The sequence below is a fragment of the Pollachius pollachius genome (genome assembly GCF_949987615.1).
Source record: "Pollachius pollachius genome assembly, chromosome: 6".
Taxonomy (NCBI): Eukaryota; Metazoa; Chordata; class Actinopteri; order Gadiformes; family Gadidae; genus Pollachius; species Pollachius pollachius.
Window position 1 is genome coordinate 21465507 of NC_136939.1, and position 24000 is coordinate 21489506.

At 45.6% G+C, this 24000-nt stretch overlaps 1 protein-coding gene across 1 annotated transcript in view; it reads right to left on the bottom strand.

Annotated features, from left to right (window-relative positions):
• stk32a (serine/threonine kinase 32A) overlaps window positions 1-24000 on the bottom strand; it is a gene marked incomplete at both ends in the record, with an annotated part of 81336 nt that overhangs the window by 48828 nt on the left and 8508 nt on the right. Inside the window, one exon of the mRNA XM_079738381.1 lies at window positions 8703-8876. Coding sequence (XP_079594507.1) covers window positions 8703-8876 — 174 coding nt within the window. The remainder of the gene's footprint in view (window positions 1-8702; window positions 8877-24000) is intronic.

Below are 24000 nucleotides of genomic sequence, written 5' to 3' on the forward strand. Positions count from 1 at the left end.
TCCCTCATCTCTCTCTCTCTGTCCCTCCCTCATCTCTCTCTCTCTCTCTGTCCCTCCCTCATCTCTCTCTCTCTCTCTGTCCTTCCCTCATCTCTCTCTCTGTCCCTTCCTCATCTCTCTCTCTGTCCTTCCCTCATCTCTCTCTCTCTGTCCCTCCCTCATCTCTCTCTCTCTCTGTCCTTCCCTCATCTCTCTCTCTCTCTGTCCCTCCCTCATCTCTCTCTCTGTCCCTCCCTCATCTCTCTCTCTCTGTCCCTCCCTCATCTCTCTCTCTCTCTGTCCCTCCCTCATCTCTCTCTCTCTCTCTCTCTGTCCCTCCCTCATCTCCCCCTCTCTCTGTCCCTCCCTCATCTCTCTCTCTCTGTCCCTCCCTCATCTCTCTCTCTCTGTCCCTCCCTCATCTCTTTCTGTCTCCCTCTCTGTCTTCAGTCAGAAACACAGGCGGGCTATGAGTGATCTTTGCCACTGTCGAGCACAGCACACCTCATTCTGTAGGGTTCTTTATCGAAAGCCCTCTAATACCCTGGAATTGTGTAAAACTAAAAGAAAAAGGGAGTATATAGTATATGTATATATATATATATATATATATATATATATATATATATATATATTTTTTTTTTTATATATATATAATTTATCTATATATATATATATTTTGAATGTAAAATGTATAATTTTCTGGAGGTTACCAAAGAAGTCTAACTAAAACATAGAGCAATGACATCAAAACCCCTACATTATTCTTTCTTTCACTACATAGTAAAACATTTATGCCCCATGAATAAGGAACACACCACTTGTCTGGATGACGGAGGCATCCTTTTATTTCTGGCTCTGTCTGTGTGCACAGGGACCACAATGTGTGTGTGCAGCGGCCTGAGAACCCAACTCATTTCACCTCTACTAACATAGATAGATTAGCACATGCTCACCACATCCAACAGCAATAGTAAGGCTTTAAGTGTGAGTTTCATGCTATCTGAATACATAAGTTGAACGTCTGAAACAACATTTACATTTTCTGACTTTTACCCAAAGCGACGTATAACCATTCACACACACACACACACACACACACACACACACACACACACACACACACACACACACACACACACACACACACACACACACACACACACACACACACACACACACACACACACACACACACACACACACACACACACACACACACACACACACACACACACACACACACACACACACACACACACACACCGACGGCTACCACACAGGGCAACAGCCAGCACATCAGGAGCAGTCAGGGTGAGGCGTCTTACTTGAGACACCTCGACACTCCACTAGCAGGAGCCTTGGATCGAACTAGCAACCTTCCGGTTACCAGCCAACCCGCTCTACCTCCTGAGCTACTTTCGCCTTTTCACCTTTTCACTTTTTCCAGTTGTCGGGGGCAAGACGCTGTTCTACTAAGAACACATGTTGTTAGTATTGCCGTTTCTGTCCATGGATGCTGTTGGATACTCATAACAGCTGTCTTGTTGATCACTCCCTCCGTCTTTCAGGAACACTAAAGTCGCATTACTGTAAATAAGGTGTACATAGTCTCCACGTGTTAGGAAGTCTAATGTATCCATCGGGTAAACTAAATGTGTGTGTGTCTGTGTGTGTGTATGTGAGTGTGTGGTGTGTGAGTGTGTGTTTTAATGCATATTTGAGTCTTTATATTTGTTTGCGTGTCTGGAGTTTTAGTGTGTGTCTGTTTGTGTTTGTGTGTGTGTGTGCGAGTGCTTGTGTTTTCATGAGTTCCACTCCCAGTAAAAACCTAATGTAATTTTGGGATTCAACGCTTCCCTCCTGCTCAACTTCTGCCTGCAACTTCTAGCCCCTAGATTTTCCTTAATAACTCTAAAGTTCATTGTATCCACTGTCTAACCCATATCTGCTCCTTAATTAACTGTCTCTGTATAGTCTAACCCATACCTTCTCCTTAATGACCTGTCTCATTTTTCACTGTGCAACCCCTCCCTGATCTTTAATGACCGTTCTCTATATTCACTGTCTAGCCCTACCTGCTTCTTACTGACCTGTCTCTACATTCACTGCCTAACCCCTACATGTTCCTTAATGACCTGTCTCTGTATTCACTGTCCAACACCTACCTGCTCCTTAATAACTCTGTATTCACTATCTAAACACTAAATGTTCCTTAATGATCTGTCTCTGGATTCACTGCACATCACTTCTGATAACAATGCCTGGTGAATAAGTAAACATTCTCCTTAACCTCTAACTGTCGCCCATAACTCTAATATCTTTTGCCACCCTTTCCCCCTGCTGAGATGCATATGAATATTATTCATATCGCACCACATGGCCTATGCCATTTTCATCAGGAGAAATAGCTGATAAATAATTCAGGGATGCATATTTGACCAGATATCTCAAGCCTGCACGGTAATTCACACCTCGTCTCCCCTCCCTGTGCCACCACAGTGATGGGATGGACAACTGTATTGCAACGTAGAACACATGTTAGTATAATCATGGAAATACATTATTACATCCATTCATTCAGGGCATTCCAATTTTCATGCGGTGCAGTCATTTGCAGAATACATTTCAACTGTTAAGTGGGGATTTATGCTTATGTTCTAAGCAGCGATTTCCCTAAAGGTGTATCTCTGCAGAGCACAGAGAACAGACAGTTTTTCAGGTTTTCCACAACTAATATTTGCAATGTATTGTAGCTTTGCTGCAAGTCTGCAATACACTATCATGGTTACATTGAGGAATTATCTGTCTGAGTGCATCCCTGTCCCAGTTGTCATGTTCTAAAGCTAATCTATCCTGATCTATCATGTTTATGCGCAGATTATGTTGCTATTGTTTTTAATAAGCCAAACGCAAAGGTGATCTGCAATGAAAATTTAAATCAACATAAAACAGTAAGTAACAGGAAACAGGAAGGTTCTCCTGAAACACCCAACTTGTGTCTATCTTTTGTTTAAAGCCCTTACGATGATACAAACACAAACACACAAACACAAAAACAAACAATTCTCCATTTCAAGTCTCCAAAGATGTCCTCTAATTAATAATAACCATTGTAGTGGGCAAGTGGGTGTGAGGTTTCCACTCCACCAAGTTGAGCAGATCAATCGATACAACACATGGAGCAGTTCCAAAACAGGCTGATTCATTTACCTAGTAAACAAAAAAAAAAGGTCATCCACCTCAGTCAGGGCCTATCCCTAACCAACCAAATTCTCTCTCTCTCTCTCTCTCTCTCTCTCTCTCTCTCTCTCTCTCTCTCTCTCTCTCTCTCTCTCTCTCGTTAAGGTGAGGAAGTCCATGTACGGATTGGGGGTGGAGCCAGCAGGTTGCCAAGCATTCAACTCCCCCACTCCTCCCTGCAGTCTGCCACACCATGTATTCATAATTTCAGCTCCCAAATGCAGTGAGTTGAAAAGCAAACAGCTAAATTGGTCGAACTAAATAAAGGTTCTTCACGTACACATTGTGCATTTTCAGTGCTACGGATCTTAACAGATTATTTAGATATCATGAATTTTCTACAATAATGTAATACTTATCCTGCTATGAATGGATCAAGCAGAGTAGTGTGTGTTTCCGTTCCAATCTAAGGTAAGGGTGAGGGTTAGACACAAGCACACACACACACCAACACACACACACACACACACACGCACACACACACATTACCATTTAGTTACCTTGTTAAGTGAATTAAACGTGACTGCGCTGCGGCAGAATGGGCTGCTGTAATGACCCTTGTCCTTGGAGCTTCCACCCAGGCTCCGCTGAGAGCTAACCGGCTCGTCTTTAGGCTGTCCCCCCCGCCCCGCTCCCAGGAGCCCACTCCTCCAGACAGTGGAAACAGACAGGCGTGCTGACGCGAGACCTCGCCGCACACCATGGAAGTCAATACCGGTGAAAAACACTTTGTGTGCTGCTCTGTAGAGACCCCCCCATGTGCCCTCACGCAATGCACTCTGCTGGAAACATGACAACAGGGGGGCCGCGCTGGTACACACACATACAGGCTAAAACACACACACACACAGACACGCGCACGCACACATGCATGCACACACACACACACACACACACATGCACAATTCTCCCCTTCACAGGCACACACACACACATGCATGCATGCATACACACACACACACACACACATGCATTCACAATTCTCCCCTTCACAGGCACACACACACACACTCACACACACACACAAACACAAATTACACTTATGCACTTGCTTTCTGAAAGTCAAATCAGAAGAGAGGGAAATAAATATGCAATTTCCATAGAGATGAGCTGTGAATTAGACTGAGGCCTTCAGCCTGTCTCCAGGTGATGCAGGCAGATTGGAAATATGTTGATTCAATTTACAAATGCTATCAACACCTGGGCATCGACCTCCCCTTGGCCCCTCCCGGACTACAAATTATTGAACAAAACAATATTTAAATATTCCCATCATTCAGCAGGACTAATGACAAAGCTAATTGGGAATCCCTGAGCTACAGAAATGATCTTTGTTCGACCGTCTCAATCCATTTATTAGAGCATCGGGGAACGAGTGGGAAAAACAGAAGAAGAAGAAGAAGAAGGAGAAGATAACAAGTAATCTTCTTAAGCTTCCCCTTTAAAGGGCGTCGTTTGTCATCTCGGTGGTTGATGTATTAGCGTTCTCCCAGGTGCTGAAGCCTCCCATTAGTCGTGTTTTGGGGGGAGGTCCTCTGTGTGGTGACCCCTCAGGGCAGAGTGATGGTGTTGTGACTAGCCCCATGTAGCTTAAATAAGGCTGCTAGAGTCACTGTCAACCACTGATGGGGAGGGGGAGGGGTCAAAGCATCATCACATCGACACAGGTTCATAAAGACCGCTTGCAAGAAACTGTTAATATTAACAGAAGTAATAATAAGTAAAAACAGTTAGCAACCTATGTCAAGATTATGTATTAGCAGTAATAATATGCCATAATAGTTGGTAAACTATGACAAGATAATGTAATAATACTAATAATAAGTAAAATAGCTATTGACCTATGTCAAGGTGATGTAATAGTATTAATAGTTAGTAAAAAAAATGTCAAGATTATGTAATAATAAGTTATATAGATAGTAACCTGTGTCAAGATTGTGTCTTCAACCCTACATATATAATGGCAAACCTAGTCTAGCCCTGACATGCTGGTCGACAACCACTGCGATAGACTAACTTATTTTATATTTAATTATCACTAAATGTTTTTTTGACTCGAATTAACTTCGTACTCTGCTGATGCCAACGGCTCCGTCCTTTGTGGTGGTGAAGCTGCCAAGTCATTCCCGTACACATGCGGGCAGTAAACCATGGACCACAGCAAAATGAGGGCCAAAAAAAGCAAAAGCTAGTCTTATCTAAAATAAATAATTAATAAAAAATAAAGAAAAAAATAAACTAAAACTTTCAACAGAGAACCCCACTGGTCACAATCTGCGCACACAGCCTAGATGAATCTCAAGGCATGTCAGTTGTTGGACGGAGAGAATGAACCCAACATGAATTGAAGGCATTGTACTTTAAAATAAGGACATTGAGTTGCAGCTATGCAAATGCTGGCTGACTGCGGCGTAAGCCTGTCTTTGGCCCTGCCTGTGGCAGCAGATATTTCTGCCCGGAAAGCACTTGACGTGCATTCTGCAGATTGACTTGGCCGCTCGGAGGGCCGGCACAGAGGGGGGAAGTGTTGAGTCTTCGCAAGGATCTTGCTCAGTGGCTCGGGCTAAACCGATGCGTCAGGTCCGACCTCCATGTCAAGTGTGTCTGACCTTGTTCCGCTGTTCCTACACAGAGTGTGTGTGTGTGTGTGTGTGTGTGTGTGTGTGTGTGTGGTGGTGGTGGTGGTGTGGGGGGCACTTACACTATGAATGGAATTGAGCCTGACAGCCAAGGTGAGGAAACATGCGCGGACGATGCTCTGATGGGTGTATTGTTAAATCTGATATGGAGAATGAGTTCTACACGGGTAGGAAATTACTTTTAGGCAGAGAGGAAACGTGTGAAGAAGTGGTGGATAGAGGGAGGGCTGTGAAAGAAGCAGTACTGGTATTATAGTAGTAGGGGTGCATCCATGAAAGGGTTACACAAAAAAAGAGCGAGAGCTGAACAATTCAGGGAGATCTTCCTCTAGACGGACAGAGAGTATTTTGGTCTGCTGAGATAGGAGTCCATATCGGAAAGGAATAGTTACCCGACCGGCCACCCAGCCGAAGTGACAAGCAGCCAGAGGTAATCCATACCTGTCAGGCATCTGTGACTGTAAAATAGGCCCATGGCCGCCGGCACAAACCGAACCCGAGATGCCCCCTGGACAACAAGGCCAGGCCCCCAGAGGCTTCTGGGGGTATGGGATATAGGGGGCTCTATTGCCAGGGTCCTGAGTGGGTGTGGAGGCCGTACGCGTGTCTGCTTCGCAATGGTTCTAGAAGGGAAACTATGGCAGCGCATGCCGGTAAAGTGAAACACATCAGGTCACAATTTGGCTGCATTCCATGCATTGAGCGACGTGGCTTCCACCACGTCGCTCAATGCATGGAATGCAGCCAAATTGGGACCTGATGTGTTTCACTTTACTGGAATGAGGCCAAATTGAAAGAAAGAAAGACAGCATCGGAGCGCATTGTCTGAGGCATTAGTGCACTCGGTCTTGTTTCAGTGAGAGCTCGGGCTGTACCACTGTCTTCCCACTGATGAACGCATTAACTGTGCTAAAGCTTAGGGCTCCATTGCCCCATTCCTGACATGAACGAGGACAGGATAAACCTGTGTGACCCCCATATCTATCAACGGTAAATTAGTTATTAATGAGGCTGGGACGCAGGGAAGAAAAGCAGCAAGAAAGAAAGAAAGAAAGAATGAAAGAAAGAAAGAAAGAAAGAAAGAAAGAAAGAAAGAGAGAGAGACAAATGTGTGTGTGTGTGTGGGGAGTGGGGTTACATAGTAAATGGCACAAATCCAAAATCACAGCTCAAGATATGAGGGATGATTGGCAGTGGACTGCAAGTTGGCCTAATAAGGGAGACACCGGCATGATGAACGATGTCAATGACCACTTCTCTATCCAAACATAGCCGTCCCGTTGGTCTTGGGCTTAGCGGGAAGGGGGGGGGGCATCCTCCTGGATGCTTGGCCCTCTACTCTTCTCATGTTACACATCATAACTGGGACTTATCCTTTAGCTACACAGGTTTTCTATGCCCGATAGGCAGCTCTATATGTCCTACTGCAGTGCCTGCATGGCCCTCACACATGTCAATGGGGATGAAGTCGTTCCATCTCCAATCCCAGGGGTCTCAGACAGGCCTCTTTCCTGTCACCGTGGTCGACTTCACCATCCAACAGAGCCTCATCCACCAGAGGACCGTATTTTTTTAAATAAAGCTGTGGCTTGTGGAAAAAAAAGGGCTCGTAAAAGAGCTGTGGCTCTTTTACGAACCCGGACCGTCGCTGCAGCTTATTGTAGAGAGGCCCATAGGAAGGTTCGCAAACATAAAGACTTCAACAACAAAAAGCTCTGTCTTCAGAGATCTACGTCTGAGTGATAAATAACAAAAGTGCCTCATGCCGCCAGGATGTAAAGCCCGTACGCTAATTCACATTAGAAGTTTGTGAGTAAATGATAACGTCGTAAAACATTGGCATCAACTCATAACAACTCATTTCCTTACAAACAGGAAAACTGTTTTCCCCAAGGTTCTCTCTGTCCATAAACCATAACTCAAAGCCTCTGCGTCTAAATGAATTGCTTGCAAAATAAAAATGCCTTGATTTCTAAATCTGTCAAAAAGTTCAGGGTTTTAATAAAGCTTAGCTAAATCAGCATTATCTCCAATTACTCACGGATGCTTACTCAACTATTAGCGACCCCTGGGAATATTTTTCAACTTGTTGTTGAACAATGTTTTTAGGCTTTCCCGCCAGCATTGGACGCTACATTTGAGTTTATGGGTTGTCGGCAAAGAAGTGCAATACGGAGCGGCTTATTTGTGGCATTTTGAACAAACCAATTAATTCTTTTAAATTTGTTTTCCTATCAGTAGCACGTGTATAATTATACATGTGCTCTTAAGGGCGTGTCACGATTCCGTTTCCTTGTGCGTTGAACACAAACAATGTGCAAAGAGTGATGTCATCAGGGACGACCGGGATATTTGACTCTATAGCGCTCGCCTTCGAGGCTTGAAGCTGTCGTTGACAGAATGCTCATTAGACGCAACACTCGAAGGGCTACTGCCCTAGGACAGCTGGCCGCAATTAGTACCGTCAGAGTCTGTTGAAGAAATCGGACGTGACTCATGAGTCACTGACTCCCCTTGCCCATGCTGCATCTGTCCCGCTTATCCTGCACTGTGATGCACTGTGAACAACCGTCTGGAAGATCAGACCGCTGCTGCGGGCACTTTTCGCCTCCCGGATTAACTCCTCCCAGGCCTGACCGGCTGGATTACCTTTGTTACCGGAAGGCTGACGGTTCGATCCCCAGGCTCATCCCGGCTACGCGCACAGGGTTTATGAAACCACCGTCCGTGTATGAATGCGTGTGTGAACGGGTGATTGCGAGGCAAAGACTGTGATTGCACTTTGAGCAGCCACAGGTCTGCACAGCGCAGTAGAAATACACAACGGCAAACGCTGAGTACCTGTGTATGATGCGCTTGGTGCGCAGGTAGCCCAGCGCCAGAGCCAGCTCGCTGATGTACAGCTTCACCGTCTTCTCGGAGAAGTGCACGTTCTGCTGGAGGTGGTAGCGCAGGTCTCCACCCAGCAGCAGGTCCACCACCATGAACATGTCCTCCTCGTCCTGGAAGGAGTACCTGGGCGGAGCAGAGGGAGGGGGGGTCAGAGACGGAGGGGAGAGGGCTGGTCAGGGCGTGAACCAGTGGAAGGCAGTGTGTGTGATGGGTGAGGAGCATCACCAAAGGTGTGTCAGATATGTCATACGCAATGTGTATTGGTGTGAGGATGGCTGTTGGTAACGAGGAGTTAGAATTCGCTGGTTTGACACCAGCACTGTCATCAGACACACCCATTTTGACCCCTGTTAGTGATCCACAGCATCATTATTCACTTTTTCAACTTTTCGCGTGTCATTTCGAATTAATTCTCTTAAATAGTTATTTTTCATCCAAATATATATAATTATTAAAACTTCCTCAGCAGCTGAAAAAAGTGTTAATAACATGTCTGCACTGGTGTCTTTGATATTTTAACCGATTTTTTTTTAATATGGAGCCTGCAACATGATGATCAGACGGCTTGCTAGCATATGTTGTTAATATCTTGTTAACACAGTAAAGCAGCAAAAGAGCACTCTCACCCTACCTCTGCCTAAGTTTCCCCGCCATTGAGAAGTGTTGAATTCACACACCTGTGATTAACAGACGAGACGAATTCCCCGAACCAATCAGGGAAGAGAGGCCCCTGCTCAGAAATGAGCCGAGGTCTGAAATCAAAGTCTTCTCATACGGAGGCAGGCGCGCAGTCTACCAGCGATATTCTAACAGAGTATTTCACTCTCTCATAGCTGACAAGACGGCTGCGGCATTTCTAACAAATTGTGCTCAAATTAAAGCTCTTAAACGGAGCCTACGGCACTTTTGAGCAAGTAAGATGAATCGAATCGACAGTGTAAGCTGCAGGGCACTCACGAAACCACCAACACAAAGCCTCCGAGGGCCTCTGAGCGTGGCGCCATGGGAGAATTCTTCATTAGCTTAGAAGCCAGGAATCAATTCTGAGAGAGCGCTTTGTTGACGGACACCAAACACCCTGTCAGAGTTAGTCCCCGCCCACTATCACAAGTTTAAAAATACCTTCTCGCCAACTTCTGTTTCCATTTTGCGGGCATTACTTCTGTGGGATCTTCCAGACACTCAAGCCTGGGCTTCCATTGAGTATCAGTCTGGCCTTGGCCGGGCAGTAATTGAATTCCAATTATGGGTGCGACTTTACATTGTTTAAAAACATCCAGGCAATCATGGGGACGCCCTTGCTCTCCTCGCTCTTGCCCAAACCGGTTGGAGGTCAAGCAACCACATATTGTCCTCTGATAATAGCTTTCCCTGGCGATTTATAGTAATATTTCCCATCTCCATATATTGCAGACCTTTCCTCAGGCGCAGACTGAGGACGTTTCTTTACCCTGCAGACTGCAGCCCTCCACGCTTCACCAACCCACCCCCCCCCCAGTGCAGATTATCTACAGAGAGAAATGTAATGTGAGCTCAAGGGACCAGGATGGTCCCGAGAGGCAAGGGCTGTATTGCTGTTCAGGCTTTCTCCCTCCCCACTCACTGAATCAGGGCTTACTAGTCACGTCTGATTGCCCAAAAACTGCCTTTAACAATTAACGTGTGCAATAGCATCTCTCTCTCTCTCTCTCTCTCTCTCTCTCTCTCTCTCTCTCTCTCTCTCTCTCCCTCTCCCTCTCACTCTCTCTCTCTCTCTCTCTCTCTCTCTCTCTCTCTCTCTCTCTCTCTCTCTCTCTCTCTCTCTCTTTCTCTCTCTCTCTGTATATATATGTATATAAAGTGTGTTTTCTACACAAAATAGTGTGTGTGTGAGTGTACCTGTCATGGTGTGCAGTAAAGAGAGAGTAGGATTTCTGGAATATAAAAATATATGCAGTGTTTCCCCCAGCACTGTATGGTTAAGGCGGCCGCCTAAACAACAATAGGGCCCCGCCTTGACTACCAATGTATAAAAAGAAAAATATTGAAAAAAATATATAAATATATATATATATATATATATATATTTTTTAATAAATATCTTTTAATTATTACCAAAGTAGAAAACCCTCTTAGGGAAAGAAAACATAATTCAAGCTTTTTGAATGGAATTGAAACGCTCCTTGACCACCTAGACATTTTCTGGGGGAAGCACTGATTTGTATATCAATAGAGCTTGATTTCAATGATTGCCTCTGTTTATATGCGTCTGTTTATATGCGTATGTATGGGTGCCTGCCTTAATCTCGGGTGTATTGGTGTGGTTGTGGTGGCGGAAGGCAGTTGTTGAGGAGAATTGTTCTTGCCATCCATCTTTTGAGCCATCACTCAGGGACTGACACACTGCCTGTCCCAACCAGCATGCAGCGACAGCCCACTCCCTGACAGCAGCTGTGTCTCCACGGTGGGATGACTGTAACCATCAATTACCTTCAGGCTTATCTACCTGTGCTGTGCAGTAGTCAGGCTGCAACACCTCTCTCTGTCCATCACTCTCTGTCACTCTCTCTCTCTCTCTCTCTCTCTCTCTCTCTCTCTCTCGTCTCCCTCATGTATATGTGGTGGCTATTTTCTTTAATATATATTTGTATGTTTATATATTTATATTATTGGGATTCATATTTTTATATACTTTCATCAAGCACATAAAAAAGCATACGCACATGAGCAAACACACACACACACACACACACACACAGACACACACACACACACACACAGACACACACACACACACACACAAACACACAGACACACATCATTTTTGTATCTGAGTATCAGTGGGAGATTCCAACTGATTGGGAAGTCAAGAGAAAAAAAGGTTCCGGTCAAATGTTGGCCAAATTGGGAACCATCATACAGGCATCCCTTCCTGTCTAAGATCTCACCAATGGTTAGATTAGCTGAGACCAAATCTTCCAGCGCTAATGAGTGAAGCACATGAGGTCTGGTTGTATGTGTCCAGTAGACCATTGTACTGTGTAGACCTTCATCTTCAGACTGAGTCAAGAGCCAGCAGTGATCAAACAATGTGGCTCTGGACTGGTGTTTGTGTGTGTGTGCGTGCATGCGTGCGTGCGTGCGTGTGTGCGTGTGTGTGGGCGTGGGGGGATTGATTGAGCTGACTCCAAGCAGTCTGCTGAGAATGGGATGATGATGACAGGCCACTCCATGGCTGACTTCCTGTCACTTCAACTGTCTGCGCAGCACACTTTGCCACATATGTTTGCACACACACACACACACACACACACACACACAAACAAACACACACACACAGACACACACAGCCAAACACACACACACACACACACACTTTGAATACGTCCATGCAGGTGGTAAAGTCAATGATCGTCCAACGCACAAGCCCATCTTGTTTACCTGGCAGACTGAGTCACCCCTCTCGACTCAGACCCCTAAGTGCTTTCTATCGGGTGAGCTTTTGTTTTTAACTTACATTTCTCTCTTTTGAATGACCTCTGGGAGGAAGGGGAAAAACCAAGAGAGGTTCAGTGAGGCATAAGAGCAGGTTTTTCACCTCAATTGAGCTGCTTCCACCAGGGGCCCCGCAGTAGGTTGTTGATTTCAACTTGGACAGACAGACAGGCGGATGCACAGACGGACAGACAGACGGATAGAGGGACGGAAGGCGGGCGTACAGACAAAGAGACAGGCCAAGAGACAGGCCGGCAGACACACAGACACACAGACAGACAGAGAGTAGATGAATGGAAGGATACCAAATATATTATATTAACATTATATCTCGGTTTTAGATATGGCTTTATGTTGGATTTCTTTTGGCCTTTTAGCTGCACTTTTCCTGGAGGTCCCTGAGGAAACACCCCTTAATCTCAGGCTTTCAGACCTCTCACATATTTCTCCCCTCTGGTTTCTCACCCATGTCCCACCGCTTTGCCCCATTTTACAAGTCTCTGTTTGCACACACGCACACACACACACGCGCACACACACACACTCGCACACGCACACACACATTAGGAGAATTAGCCCATCATGTCCCAATAATAACCTAAACCTCTGCTTGTCATTAGTTCTCTGGTTGCTCTGGAGTCAAGTGCATGATTCACACACACACACACGCACACATGCACGCACGCACGCACACACACACATGCACACGCACACACACGCACGCACGCACGCCCACACACACACACACACACACACACACACACACACACACACACACACACACACCAACAGAATTTCATTATGGAATGTCTAGGTGCTCTATCTCCCACCCAGAAAAGCAGCACTGTTGACTGTTGAAATGAGGCTCATGCTAAAATGGGCGTGCCGCACGGTGGATCCTGGCTGTGGTGGAGCTGATGGCTCTCTATCGTACCAACCTGCGCAGGGTGAAGCCCTGTCCACTTCGGGAACAGCTTTGTGAGGGATGAGGCGCTGAACAGTACCTGGCCCAGAGTGTCCATGGCAGCACCAAGCAGCAGGGATCAGGCTATGATGTGCCCTGTGTGTGTGTGTGTGTGTGTGTGTGTGTGTGTGTGTGTGTGTGTGTGTGTGTGTGTGTGTGTGTGTGTGTGTGTGTGTGTGTGTGTGTGTGTGTGCATGTGTGTGTGTGTGCGTGCGTGCGTGTGTGTGTGTGTGAATCATGTACATCACTCCAGAGCAACCAGAGAACTAATGACAAGCAGAGGTTTAGGTTATTATTGGGACATGATGGGCTAATTCTCCTAATGTGTGTGTGCGTGTGCGTGTGTGTGCGTGTGTGCAAACAGAGACTTGTAAAATGGGGCAAAGCGGCGGGACATGGCTGAGAAACCAGAGGGGAGAAATGTGTGAGGTCTGAAAGCCTGAGATTAAGGGGTGTTTCCTCAGGGACCTCCAGGAAAAGTGCAGCTGAAAGGCCAAAAGAAATCCAACATAAAGCCATATCTAAAACCGAGATATAATGTTAATATAGTATATTTGGTATCCTTCCATTCATCTACTCTCTGTCTGTCTGTCTGTCTGTGTGTCTGCCGGCCTGTCTCTTGGCCTGTCTCTTTGTCTGTACGCCCGCCTTCCGTCCCTCTATCCGTCTGTCTGTCCGTCTGTGCATCCGCCTGTCTGTCTGTCCAAGTTGAAATCAACAACCTTCTGTGGGGCCCCTGGTGGAAGCAGCTCAATTGAGGTGAAAAACCTGCTCTTATGCCTCACTGAACCTCTCTTGGTTTTCCCCTTCCTCCCAGAGGTCATTCAAAAGAGAGAAATGTAAGTTAAAAAGAAAAGCTCACCCGATAGAAAGCACTACAAAGCACTGAGTCGAGAGGGGTGACTCAGTTGCCAGGTAAACAAGATGGGCTTTTGCGTTGGACGATCATTGACTTTACCACCTGCATGGACGTATTCAAAGGCCCAAAGGTAGCCAACCTTGACCAAGCCAATTATACTCTGCTGCTGGACATGGGACACGTATGCCCTGGCCCAGGTGACGAGGCCCACTAAGGCATTTGTGAATCGATAAAGTGCCTAAACAACACGTTTTCTTTCAGGCCAGACATTTAATCATCCGGCGTTTATGACCACTTGGGCATCAGGGAAAAATGTCAGATTTCCTTCAGTATCACAGCGAGCTAAATGAGGATACATGATAGGAAACATTAAGTAAGGATAATGAGCAATACTTTGGTGAGCGCACAGAGAGAGTTGGCCGTAACAGAGCTTTGTTTGCACAGCGGCGTGTTTGTTTACTCAGGAGGATCTCCATACCAATTAGGACGGCTCTCTGCGTGACGTCTCTGCCTCGGGATGAATCACTGACAACAGGCAGAGAGCAGCAAAACAAGCCAGCTTCCCTTATTTTCCATCTGCCTCTCTCTCTCTCTCTCTCTCTCTCTCTCTCGTTCTGTTGTTCTGTCTCTCTCTCTTTCCTTTTCTCTGGCTCTCAAATTCATATTCAAAAGAGCTTCATTGGCATGGGAATCAGCTGAAGCAACTTCAACATTAAGCAAAGGAAAAAACGGAAAGTCAACCTGCTATCATTTAACATGTTACATGTCAAATGTAGGATATAACGTCACGTGACAAAAGGTATCAATGGTTTAATTTAAAGTACCATGGAGGAGGAAACAAAGGTACAAATTTGGCAAATAAGGTTCAATTTAGACAGACGACCTGGACAGAAAACTTAAAAGTGGCGTTGCGTTCTAACTTTTTACACCGCATTTAGTCAAGCGTGTTTCGGGGGGAATCTGCTTGCATGCGGTAACGCAAAAGTGTGCGCTATTCGATGTAGTATGCATGCCATGGTGGCTAGGTGGCACCGTCTGGTTCGCCTCCGCCGAATTGGGGCATCAAAAAATCGCACTAGGTAATTGTGTGCCTTCTCTGTTCTGTTATATCATGTGTGATTATTAGGCTTAGCTGCTGAAATGACTCCTGGATAATTACCAGAGCTGCTAGGGCAACTTCAATGTCTGACTGATGGAAATAATCAGACATATTTGTTGTTGTTTGCCTGTGCTGCACATGGATGTGACGTAAACGCATACTCGAAGAGAGCCAGCGTGAGCAGATCAGAGCACACCAATTGGATCAGTGGGTTGTTAAGCGTCCACCTAACCTTTAAGGGATTTAAGAACACTACGAGTAGCGGTATTGTTTTAGCCACCAGTCTGGTCTGCTTCCAGACAGCTAGCCTTCCTCACAGCCCTGATTCATTGTTCTGGTTCCACTTCTTGATTAATTTAACTAATGTTCCTGTGGGCCAAGATTTTAAAGAGCACCTTTTTTTTTTCAACGTTTTCTTTGTATATAACGTTGAGAAAACGTCTTGTAAAAATGTCACTTCCTACTGAAAAAAACACTTAGACGAAATACAATGAGTATAAGAAAACTGATTCAGAAAATGCTTCTAATCCTGTTGACCACTTCGTTATTCACTCATTTTTACAAATAGAACAAATGAACAACTGCTTGAGTGGCCTAGTAGAAGTGTTGAACATGATCCTAAGTACATCTGTTGTTTGCGGGAAATCAATTAACAGCGTTCAGCAATCAGTCTGTAAACTGTACTGCTTGTTTCCATTCTCTATACATGTCAGCACCAAACTTTGCTGTTAAACCTGGGATGGACAGAATGGCGCGCTAAACTGTACCAGCCTGTCTGGTGCCTTGAAACGGGGACAGCCTTCAATTCCCCTTTGATGCCAGCATTGCCTGCTTGTGTCTCCTCCTGTCTCTCTCTCTTGTTCTCTCGCTCTCTCGCTATCTCTTTCTCTCTCTAGACCCTATCTTCTTTGCTCTTTTCCCGTCCCCTTCCTCTTGTCTGTCTTGTTCCAATCCCATCTCTTTCATTCCCCCCACCTTCAACGCTCCCCATCCCTCGCTCTCTCTCGCTCTCTCTCGGCCCTGGCCTGCCCTCCCCCCTACTCTGCTCGGTCAGGTTTCTCTCCTCCCTCGTCATTCTGTCTTTCTCTCGACTGCGCAGCTCCGTGCAGCCTGGATGTGACAGCTGGAGGGGCTCCAGGCAGTGCATTTGATGCCACTAATGGATGCTTCCAGAGAACATGGGTGCACAACCACACATTCTTATGAAAAAAAAAGAAATATTGATACGGTGGGCTTCTGAAAGATATCCTTAATGAATGAAAGTACTTTTTTCTACTCTATATTAAATAGCGATAGTCTGATCATCGTTGCAAATGTATAGTTCGAATTTCTTCATAATTCAGTCGGAAGTTCCTTGAATGTGAGCTATTTTCCGAGCCTGGGCGGGCCTTGCTGCCACTTTAACCAGTCATGAACCAGATAACCATTACGCAAGTGACGTTGCTCTCTGTTGGTGGTTTTAGAATCTATATTTCTGGATCTTGTTCAAAAACAGCTTCTACTTTCACAGAAAAAGTGGGCGGGGATTCAGGGGCCAGAAGCAGCTATCATAGGGCAGGACAGTGTGGAGGGGGAGGGTTTTAGACAAGCTGGAACTTTCTGGCTTGATCCCAAATGTCTTGAGCACCCTTTGGAAAGATGCCTTATCCCCTACCTGTCCACGAATTACATCCAATTCACTATAAGCCCCTACGTAACCAGAAATGACTCAATAGGTAGGGCTAATAGCTTTCACTTGAAATAGACTTACAGCACAACAAACACAGGCGTGCGCGCACATACAAAGACAGAAACAACCACACACACACACACACAGTCGCACAGGCACACACACACACACACCTCACATGTTAATGTGCGTCAATGACTGACTGCTGACTTCCCTTTTCCTCACGGTGAGGAAGTGACTACTGGAAATGTTAGTCTTCATTTCTATTCATGAAGACTTCTTGATTATTCCAGAATTTCTTGAGAGGAATGTTGAGAACTAACAGAATATGTTTGAATAAACGACTTTGGTTCCAGCTATGCATATCAGTGCGAAATGATTGTCATTAGACGACATCATCCAAACCAAGCGGCTCCATTTTTAGAATGAGGAATTAATTGTAAGTCGTCGTGGCAGGATATCAAGGGAGGGCTGAACTAAACTGTAATAAAGAGTAGGATGTGGGGTAATTAGCAATCAGTGGTGTAGTGCACATGCACACACACACGCCTGTGCACAGCCCACCCCCCTCCAACACACACACACACACACACACACACACACACACACACACACACACACACACACACAGACCAACTCATACCAACACAAACACGCATCATACCAATACACATTCAACCCCCAACACATACACACACACTTACACACACAGACGAACTCATACCAACACGCACACGCACAAACACACACACAAAAATGCATGAAGGTGCCCACACACACAGAAACACACACACACACACACACACACACACACACATACACACTTAAACACACACAGAGACTAACTTACATCAACAGCCACACACACACACACACACACACACACACACACACACACACACACACACACACACACACACATACACACTTAAACACACACAGAGACTAACTTACATCAACAGCCACACGCACACACACACACACACACACACACACATACACACTTAAACACACACAGAGACTAACTTACATCAACAGCCACACACACACACACACACACACACACACACATACACACTTAAACACACACAGAGACTAACTTACATCAACAGCCACACACACACACACACACACACACATCACACCCTTGCTGTGAGTGCATTGGAGCACGATGGCCTGGTGAAGTGTGCCCTCCTCATGGTACCATCAGGGCTTCAGCCCTTCCATCAAGGCAGTGTGAGCCTCTCTATCGGCTTTCCATTCTGTTCGCCCTCGCTCTCTCCCCCTCTTGTCTTTCTCTCCCTGTCCCCGATCTTTCCTTCTCGTTCCCTCACTCTCAATTCAGACTTTGGAAAGTACTCATAAACACATTAATAGTAATATTGATCATTATAATAACAGTCATAATACAATCAATCCATGCATTGCACTATCTTCAGTGTTGACTTAATGTCAGAATGCTGAGGAGTCACGGCCCAATACACAGAGAGATAAAGAAAGCTGACATAAAGACACGGCATCTGGCTGCCTCTACGAATGCATTAGTGTAAGGACTTAACTCAGTACAATAGGGACTGCCCTAGCAGGGAGGCCCTTTCAGACCCTTCCTTTATGCACATCTTCAGCACCAACAGTGAGCCTTTGGTCGATGCTTCCAACACGTTACATCGCAGTCGTAATACACAGAGTAGACGTTTGAAAGACACCGTGTTCTTGCCCTGGGGTGTGTGGTTTTAACTAACTCATTTTTTGTACTTTTATAAATGCTGAATGAACATGATAAGCCTGAGGCACTGTGTTTATCATTCTTGTTATGTAATGCTCTTGGGATCACGTTTCATAACAAAAAAAAAGAAGTCTATGATTTTACGTTGAAAAAAATGTGCTTCCAACGGTTCATGTTGTTCAATAACAATTTGAATCTTCGACCCATTTTCTAACCCTAACCCTTGCCCTAACCATAACCTGCACCCCTACCTCTCACCATAGCCCTAACCATAACCTGCACCCCTACCCCTCACCATAGCCCTAACCATTAATGGGCTGATTGGCCAGCATGAAGCTCATCAGCTGGACCAGGTTCAGAGAGGTGGAGCTGGACCAGGTCCAGAGAGGACCAGGTCCAGAGAGGTGGATCTAGACCAGGTTCAGAGAGGTGGAGCTGGACCAGGTTCAGAGAGGACCAGGTCCAGAGAGGTGGAGCTGGACCAGGTCCAGAGAGGTGGATCTAGACCAGGTTCAGAGAGGTGGAGCTGGACCAGGTTCAGAGAGGACCAGGTCCAGAGAGGTGGAGCTGGACCAGGTTCAGAGAGGTGGAGCTGGACCAGGTTCAGAGAGGACCAGGTCCAGAGAGGTGGAGCTGGACCAGGTTCAGAGAGGTGGAGCTGGACCAGGTTCAGAGAGGACCAGGTCCAGAGAGGTGGAGCTGGACCAGGTCCAGAGAGGTGAAGCTGGAGGTCAAACTCCACCCATTAGGCTCTGCAGTGAGGACAACTTGAAAAAAATGGATGTCCTTGGTTTTATTCTCAGTGGAAAATGCAGCATTTTAAGTTTACGTTTCAGCACTAATATGCATTTTTATAACATTTCTAGCGATAAATGTGTTTATCATGTTTCGTATGTTAGTTAATGCAATGTTTTCTAACAATGCCGTTGTGATTCATATGGACGCTGCTATCCCTGAAACCACTCAGCTAGCATGTTGTGTGAATCAATGTCCTTGGGTTATGTAGTCCTCTGAGCTGGTGTGTTGAGTGCTATTTTATGTAACTGAGGGTGTTCCTTCGATTAAAACATTTCAAGTGACCCAGGGACGATATTTCTTCTCCTTGGGACGGATTAGATCAACGGGTTTCTTTTGGGAAACCTTAAAGGTTATGTTTACTTTGCTTCCACTCGAAAATCCACTCCAAACCTTACTTTTATGTATACATTTTGTTTATCAAGATAATCATGACCTATTATTGGGGCTTCAAATGTTTTTGAAGCAAACACATATTGTGTGTGGGGGCACAGAATGACCTGGGACTGAGATACAGACATCTGGTCTCTACTGTATATGAACCAGGGCATTAAGGTTTACTAAAATGTGTAGATAATATACTATAAATCCATCCCTGCAGGAAGTTATATTATAAGCAGGTGACCTAGGGGTCAAGGAAACTAAGCTAGACCTGGGGTCACAAAGCATCATCATTTTATTTCATGGAAATAAAAGGCATTTCAATAATTCTTCTAAACACGTTGGAAAGAGATACACCTGGAATGTTATGTCTGCGTCACTTCCTGTAGGTCTACGGCCTCCATCGAAATCTGAACATTTGCATCGCGTATCCGACATCCCGACGGAGAACTTCGAATGCTCGAGGGTGTCTCGGATTTTGGATTACGGAGTCGGAGTAGTATACTTTGGCCTTTACTCGAGAATCTTAGCTCAATTGAGTAACGTTATGATTATTGAAACAACATGCAAGCTGCGTGGTTTCAGGGATAGCAGCTTCTATATGAATCACCATGGAAACGATGGAAAAAGTTGGATTAACTAACATACTAAACATAATTTACGTTCACTGACTGAAGGCAACCAAAATAAAATGCACATATAATGCTAGAAATGTTATCACAGAGCAATTAAATGCTCAAACTATCTAACTGTATTTTCCATAAATAGAAGATCATTTTGTTTTGGCAGACCCGTATTGTTGTTATAGGGGACAGTCGATAGGAGGCAAAAACGTAAATATTGGATGGATTTGGATGACCTTTACAAACGACCAAATCTGTCGTTTAGGTTGGACATCACATTGTTCAAACCAGGCTTTTAGGAATGTGTGTTAATTTCGGTAAAATGTCAAGTTATGTTTGAGTCTGCTTAATGTTACGTTTTTCTAGTAACACATCACTGTAGGAGACGCATAATGAAGGAAAAAGCCTTAATAAATGTTGAAATAGCTAAGTGCTGTGAATTTTCCTTCCTTGGTATCTGCGTACGCCACTGGCCTCCGCGTCCATTGGAGGATGAGATACTCTCTGTCCCCCTCTCTCTGTTTCTCACTCTCCCTTTCTCCCTCTCTATCTTTCTTTCACTCTTTCTCTCTATCTCTCTATCTCTCTGTTTCACTCTCCCTCTCTCTCTGCCTCACTCACTCACTCACTCACTCACTCACTCACTCACTCACCCACTCACTCACTCACCCACTCAATCACTAACTCTCTTTCTCTGTTCTCTCTCTCTCTCTCTCTGCCTCTCTCTACCCTCCTCCCCTCTCTCTCTCTCTCTCTCTCTCTCTCTCTCTCTCTCGCTCTCTGCCTCTCTCTACCCTCCTTCCCCTCTCTCTCTCTCTCTGCCTCTCTTTACCCTCCTCCCCTCTCTCTCTGTCTCTGTCTCTCTCTCTCTCTCTCTGCCTCTCTCTACCCTCCTCCCCTCTCTCTCTCTCTCTGTCTCTCCCTCTCTCTCTCTGCCTCTCTCTACCCTCCTCCCCTCTCTGTCTCTCTCTCTCTCTGTCTCTCTCTCTCTCTGCCTCTCTCTACCCTCCTCCCCTCTCTCTCTCTGTCTCTCTCTCTCTCTGCCTCTCTCTACCCTCCTCCCCTCTCTCTCTCTGTCTCTCTCTCTCTGCCTCTCTCTACCCTCCACCTCCCTCTCTCTCTGGCAGCAGATGTAAGTGTCCCTGGCCGCGCTGTGGACGGTTGTGCATTGTGAGGAATCCCCTTACAGAACGGCCACAGAGTGCTGCCCAGGCAGGAGTTACTGCCCCCGCACCGAGTGCTGGCCCATCACCACGCAGGACAGCGCGGCCGCAGAGCCGCTGAGGGCCGTGATGAAGACGACTCAGGATGATTAAGAGAAACCGGCACACTGTTCCCTTACTTTCTGCTGCGCAAAGCAGTTAGCCTTTTAGACCCTATTTGTTCTACTGGGGAGCCCCTTTACTGTCAGGGGAGCAGGTCAGTTAACTAAGACTAAGATCAGGTAGAAAACAGTGAAAAGAGGGTTTTTCACTGGAAGACTGGGAAATTGGGTAAGACTGAAATTATAATCTCAATAGTGTCATCCCGCATATCATAATTAACAGAATCACAAATAAAAAAAAATCAATATTCAATTTATAAACATATGAATAACTAACATGCATATAATAACATGTCGGTAAGACAGCAGAGTACTGACACCCGTTACAGGACAGCCGTCATACCCACATGTGTAGCTCATGGATACTGGGTAGTCCGCTGGCAAAAAACGCATTAAGAAGCAGCCGTCAGACAGGCAGACAGACGGACAGTGCAGAAGATAAGGCTGCCATTTAACAAATCGGAACATCATAATGATCCGGTCTCAATGATCTGCCGTGAAGGATGTAATTCCTGGCTATCTCTCATTGCTGTCTCCTTTGCAACTCCTCGAGATCCGTTTGAGATGAGGAGTCTCTAATGTATCTTCATGCTTTCTGTGTATGTTTTCTCTGTTCTCATCCCCTGATTGATGTGGCATTATCGTGATCGCGTTTAGGTTTTGTTTTAGAAACAGATTGATTTGGAAAGAGAGAGATAGTGATGAGTAGAGAAGTGGAGAGGAGAGAAGCCGAAGGAGAGGTCAAGAGAAGAGAGGAGAGAGCAGAAAATAGAAGGGAGGAGAGGTGGGCAGGAAAGAAGGGAGCAAAAGGGATGAGATGGAGAGTTGAGAAGAGAAGAGGAAAGCTGATACCCAGAGAGGGGGGTGGCGGAGGAGAGGAGCAGGACAAGGTGGACAGGAGGGGAAATGAGACGGAGACAGAGGGTGAGCTCCAGCCGGTATCTGGTTCATCACAGCAGCCTCCGCCTGCAGGTAAACCCCCACCCCCACCTCCACCCCCATCACCTTGACCACCCAAACTACAAGGACAACCAGAACAAGTGCCAAGTCACCCCAGCAGGACAGAGAGAGAGAGAGAGAGAGAGAGAGAGAGACTGGAAGAGAGAGAGAGAGAGAGAGAGAGAGGGATAGGGAGGGTGAGAGAGAGGGAGAGAGAGAAAGGGAGAGACAGATGGGCGGGAGTGGGTAACAGAGCTGACCCATGCACAACTTAAGCAAGAAATCTGTCTTACCCCCCAAACAGCATTTAAAATGCTGCCAGAAGCATTAGCTTTCGGTCTGTAGTTCATTTATTATTTTCGGGGAAAGGGGGGTCAGGGGGGGTCCGGGGGGGGGGACACAATCAGGCAAGCAAGCACATGCTTCTTCTTCTTCTTCTTCTTCTTCTTCTTCTTCTTCTTCTTCTTCTTCTTCTTCTTCTTCTTCTTCTTCTTCTTCTTCTTCTTCTCTATCTAAATCTTCTTCTTCTTCTTCTTCTTCTTCTTCTTCTTCTTCTTCTCTATCTAAATCTTCTTCTCCTTCTTCTTCTTCTTCTTCTTCTTCTTCTTCTTCTTCTTCTCTATCTAAATCTTCTTCTTCTTCTTCTTCTTCTTCTCCTTCTTCTTCTTCTTCTTCTTCTTCTTCTTCTTCTTCTCCTCCTTCTTCTTCTTCTTCTTCTTCTTCTTCTTCTTCTTCTTCTTCTTCTTCTTCCCCTTCCTCTTTCCGGCTGCATGTTCTGTTTGTTCTCTCGACGTCTTCACCCCGGTCGATCCACGAGCCACAGCCTTAACTCCCCTTCCTCCTCTTCATTCATTTGTGTTCCCTGCTGCACTGGGGGAGAATTGGCTAAACGGCCGCTAATGACTCTGCTGGTTCTCCGAGTGTTCTCTGTCTGTCTGTTAGATAATTCAACATCTTGCTGCTTAACGACCACCACCAGCAATTAACACGGTCAACATTTGACTGATGGTGATTATAGCTGTACAGATACCTAATTATCCTCAACTTGTGAGATTCTGATGTCATCGATGTGATCCCGGAGTTTTACTTATTTATGGACATTGAACACACGTTTACATTTCATTGATTTAGACGTGTTTGTTTGTGTGTGTGTGTGTGTGTAGATGTGTGTATATGTGTGTATATGTGTGTGTATGTGGGATTGGAAGAAAGTGAAAGAGTAAAAGGTGGTAGAGGAGAGAGAGAGAGATAGAAACTGAGACAGAGTGTGTGAGAGAGAGTGTGAGAGAGTATGCAAGTGAGAGAGGGATAGAGAGAGAGAGTGTGTGAGAGAGAGTGAGAGGGAGAGAGAGTGAGAGGGAGAGTGGGATAGAGAGAGAGTGTGTGCGAGAGAG